Genomic DNA, 5551 nt, shown 5'->3' on the forward strand with positions numbered 1-5551 from the left:
TTCGATTTGAACATGCAAATGAAATCTGAGCTTGATGCAGCTGAAAATGATTATTATAAGCTGAAATGGCATGATTAACTTACTAAAATTTGGTGTGTATACTTATTCTTTAGGCATGTATTATACTTTTCTATTGATGTATTGATGAATCTATGGTTGACATTATGTAATTTATGTCAAAAATTGTCTAATGTGTTGTTAATTGGGGGTTGCTTTGTTGGTATTGTTGTTTCTTTCTGTGCTTTTAATAGACTGGTTAGCATCCATGTTGATTTGTTTTTGCATCTGGTTTTGTATGTACTAAAATAGTGGAATTGATCTGCAAAACTTTCTAGTATTGTATTGTTAATCTCGAACAAAACCGTATTAATTATATACTGATTTTGTACATGGTTTTGAAAAACAATTCATAGTGTCTTTTATTGTGCTGTTATGCTTGAGTTTTGTAGTAAATGTCAAGATTTATTCGAGATTTTTTAATGTAACATTTTTGTTTCTTGTCCTTCCGATTATTTTACTATCTCTTCTTTCTTTTACCTAAATTTTGAACTATATTGTTGTAGTTTCTTTTCCCTTAATATCTGGTGCTTTGCGTAATTTTCTGATGTTTTTTTTGTACTCCCTATTATTTTATCTAAACTGCTTAGGACTGTTTTCCTTGAGCTTAGGTTCCGGAATAAAGCTTACAACCTCTGAGATAGAGCTAAAGATTGCGTACACTTTACCTAAGATTGTGTACACTCTTCCTTTTTGAGACTCCATTTTGTGGGACTATTCTATGTATGATGTTGTTGTCGTAGATGTTTATTGCCACCGTATTCCCATTTCTAACGATTGTGCTATGTGATTCGAATCAAAGTGATTATGCGTTCTTATTTTGTGACAACACAAATTAATATTTGGGTTTATATGATACAGAACAAAACAAAAGAAATTAAGCCCGGATGTGGACATACTATTATGTCATGGTTTATCAGTTGTAATATTTAACATGCATAACTAACTTATATTACTGCTGCTTGTATATTTATAAATACAGTTGTTGATGTCATAGCTTCATTTCATCGATTTGTTAAGAAGGATATGATGACTGATCTGAAATATCCCATGAAAGATGAAATAGTACCACCGTGGTCCATTCCTGTGAGTATTCCTTTTCTAATCAAATCACTGAATATCTAGTGTTTTTTAACAGATTTCTCTGGTGAAACAGCTATATGCAATTGGATTGCCTATTATCATCTTCATTTCATGTATATTCAAAGGAGGGATGTCTATGATCTTCACTAGAGTGTTCTAGGTAATTCCATTTTAGAGATATTTTTCTTTTAGTGTTTACTTTTCGATTGAATTGTTCAAGAAAGGATACACAACAAAAATGTTTCAAATGGGTCATAGATCATACATTCTTACGGAGGTAAGTTGAAATTTCCTTCACACATTAATTTTTGGAGCATAGTGTACTATAATTTGCAGCTTGCGGATTCTATTTCTTTTTCTGCTTACAAAGTTATCCTATCGTGGTGCAAATGAGAAGGTATATGAACTGCACATTCCCATGTTGAATTTGAGAAGGTGTCTTTCAACCTTTCTTTGTGTGGTTCCTGCTCCTTTATTGCATTTGTAGCCCTGTAATAAATGCAAAGATTTCTAAAGAAACTGTTATTGAGTTTAAATTGTTTATGACACTGTGCGACTATTAGATGATGACTATTGGGAGTTGGTGTTCTTTGTTCTTGTTTAGTTTAATTTGATTGTACATTGATCACTTAGAATTATATGCACTTCCAATGGATACCACATAAGATTCATAATTCTGTAAGAACAAAACTCATTTTTGTTAAATTATGCGTCATAATGGATAGAGCTTCGGATATGCTCCTAAGAGCTTAATGTATCCTACCTCAGGTTTGCTGTAAGGAAAGTGGTCCTTCATTAGTGAACAACAGAGCAGCATATGAAGTCAACTGCAGTAATCCTGAAAAAGGTGAGGGTTCATAATTTTTTTAATTGTGTACTATGGAAAGTCATTATTCTTAGAGGAATATTTTGAAACATCAACTGATTACTCCATATATTTTTATTTCGTAAATGTTCGGAAGATAGTGAGGAGCAACATGGCTTTAAAATTGTCTAGATATGTTGCTGGATTCTCAGTGATAAAGCTTGTGGTTATTCTTGAATTGAGTTACACGTCAGAAGATAAGCATCATCATTGTGTAGAGATATGTGGTAGATTTCCCAATATTTTTGAAGGATATTATACAGCGGAATATGTTTATTGATATTTACTTTTTTCTTCTTATTGCTATGTGTTTATCCAAGATGATTTGTCTGATGCAGTAGTTACCAGGAAGGAGGTAATTGATGATGTCTGTTGGATGACTACTGCTGATATTGTATTATTCTCACTTGGAGGCAACTTGAAGATTATTTAAAGGTAAAATCTATTTTCCATGATTAGGAGAGACAATAATAGATATTTTAATTTGAGATACTAAACAAATTGTTCCCACCCCACTGATATATATAAAATAGTATAATGATGTAGTTACATTGTTCGGAAAATTAATATGTCCATTTTTGAAATTAGAACATATAACTTTATGCGCATTGCTTGTCTTCCAGGTAGAATGTTCTAAATGCATATTGAGGACAGAAAGAATAATATATTAAAGTTGGAAAAGGGTGAATACATTGCTCGTTAGAAAATTGAGTATGTTTATGCATAATGCTAATTTATTGCACAATGCTATGTATATGTTGAGCAGATAATACACTTCTTTTTATGGAATCATTAAACAATGTTCATCACTTATTGTTGCTCTATCACAGGTGATATCCTTAAGTCCTGTTTAGTAGAAGTAGTTTGTGTAGAGCCAGATATCTTGAAGGAACAACATCGGCTTAGGAAATCAAAGTAGGTCTTAATTTTCAACATTGCAGTAAAATCTTGTGAATGCTTCACTTAAATCAAACCCGTTTGAAGGTCGTCATTAGAATTATGTGTTGCATTACAATTACCTTCATATTTTATGTGTGATATCTGTTGAATAATTATTAAAATACTGGGATAAAATATACATAGAGGAAAATCAAAAAGGGTAAACATTAATAAATAATTTACATAATATCTAACTTTCTCCTATATACTTACTGAAACAACAAAGAATTTTTATCATCTATTTGACAGCAAAAATAAAAGCTAAGTCTAACCCTCAACAAATTGATGATATTGTTGACCATGTTATGCCCTTCGAATCAGATCACCTTCAATCTACACTCAAATTATGATAAACTTCTTTGAACACTACATTAGTTGCTTCCTTTGAAACTTCTCCTTCATCATCATATGTCAAAATATTTAATCCTTGTCTTCATGTCACCCATGATAGTGAAACATATAGCTGGCCATGTGTGAACATTGCTTTCTTCAAATATAGCCCAACATGAGATAAAGATTGTCCTTGGCTCTTATTGATAGTCATGGCAAATGATACAACTATAGGAAACTTTCTTCTTTGAAACTTAAAGGGTATTCTTAAATCAGATGGAGTCAGTGACATTCTTGGTATGAAAACCTTTTGTCCAATCATTTGTCCTGATAAGACTTTCGCCTCGATAACCCAATTTCCAATTCTTGTGATAATTAATCTTGTTCCATTATAAATCCCGGAAGATTGATCTATATTTCTTAATAACATTACGGGTACACCAACTTTTAAAGTGATGGCACGATTTGGTATTCTGGAGCATTTTATAGTATTCAAAAATTCAGGAGTATGTACCTGGTCCAAACCTGTAAATGTCTCTTTTGAAAGACACATTGTATCTGAACTGAAGAAGGTTGTTCCTTCACATTGATTGAGCGATACCATATGTTCATTGATTGATTCTACCATGTCAAGTGTGGGAGCAAGAATTGCTCTTTTTTGTAAGTATGATACATCACTGCAATGTGAATAATAATCTGGATATGTACTGTTGACAATGGCAGAAATAGGATCTTCACAATCACTGATAAGAACATCATCAGGTATAGGATCTTTAACAACTCCATCAACTGAATTACCAATCATACTATCTCCAACAGCTAAAATCTAATCTGCAAATTCTATTCGATCATTCAAATCTAATTCATGATTACCTTTACCTTCTAACCTTATATTCTTTGTTTGCTTTAGTAAATGACAGTCATCCCACAAATATGAAGACTTAAGGGTAGCATTTACAATATCCTGTCTGTTACCTTTTGTAATGACTGGTAGAATTTTTCTAAAGTACCCACCAAGTACAACTTTTTTACCTCCAAATGGCCAATCTAAATTAGATATATCTTCAAATCCAAGAATATCTCTTAAAGTTTTGTCAAGATCTTCAAAACAATATCTATGCATCATTGGTGCCTCATCCCAAATAATTAATTTTCTCTTCATTATCAAACTTGCAAGAGGGCTTCCCTGTTTTATATTACATGTTGAATCTTCAGTTGCATTGAGTGGTCTAGCAAATCTTGAATGCATTGTTCGACCTTCGGGTAATAAAAGTGATGCAATTCTGCTAGATGCAACTATTAAAACAATATCTCCTCTGTCCAGTTCCTCCATGGCCATATAAAAAGAAAGAACCTCCTTTGTTACGCTTCACTGTTGTTATGATTCTGTCATAAATTGACCTTTGCTCCTCTATTAGTTTATTCATAAGTTCCTCATGTTCTTTGGATAGAGAGCATTTATTGTAACGTAATTCCTCAAGGATTAGTCTATTGGTAACATCAAGTTGTTCTGCATTATAAATTGCTGGAAAATTCTGAAAACTTTGTCCACTATCTTTTAATAAATTATCCAACTTTTGCATACAACGATTTTTCATTTCATCATTTGTTAGCTCAATCCCTATAAAGAAAGGTATCACTAATAATTTTATAAAAAATATCCAGAAATCTATCAATACTTAAGGTACTCCTATGATAAACACTTTTAAAACATTTTGTGAATTAACTGATGATTTTTCAGTAGGTTTACTAAAATAATTATTCCTTTTGATGGAATGATTTTTAAAATTTATACTTATAAAATGATTTCACTGGAACTTGAGTTTTAGTCAGCTATAGTTTACAAAATTCAAATTTAAAGAATATCTTAGGCCTTTAAATTTTTAGATATAATTTAAAGATTATACATGTAGAAAAAGTATAATTACATTATTAACACTTGTATATTATAAAAATTGTACTTAATTCTAAATTTTTGTACCTAGATGGTCCATCACTCGTCGTACTTCATGTAGGATATCTTCGGATAGTAACATCCATGTCGCCTCCCAAACAAATCCTGGCCGAGACATTGATTTGGATAACAAAATCATAACAGATAACTATCTTAGCTATGATGGCATTCCCCAGTTACTTGCTTCCTTTATGGCATCCACATATTCATTGTCATCATCTAATAAACCCAATGCGTAACATGCATCTCTAAATGTTAGATGCACTGTATTGTTCACTGTGCGCAGATCTTCATAAAACTTGGGACCTTTAATGATATTTAAC

General features: G+C 31.8%; 1 protein-coding gene across 1 annotated transcript; it reads right to left on the reverse strand.

The window, feature by feature from the left end:
* Positions 1 to 3649: 3649 nt before the first annotated feature.
* Positions 3650 to 4607, reverse strand: LOC124887392. Its single transcript, XM_047397023.1, has 3 exons — positions 4148 to 4607; positions 3789 to 4063; positions 3650 to 3685 (listed from the first exon to the last, which is right to left on the reverse strand). Exons 1-3 carry the CDS (start codon positions 4605 to 4607, stop codon positions 3650 to 3652), a joined length of 771 nt encoding a protein of 256 aa, XP_047252979.1.
* Positions 4608 to 5551: the final 944 nt, after the last annotated feature.

The sequence above is a fragment of the Capsicum annuum genome, chromosome 9 (genome assembly GCF_002878395.1).
Source record: "Capsicum annuum cultivar UCD-10X-F1 chromosome 9, UCD10Xv1.1, whole genome shotgun sequence".
NCBI classification, from domain to species: Eukaryota; Viridiplantae; Streptophyta; class Magnoliopsida; order Solanales; family Solanaceae; genus Capsicum; species Capsicum annuum.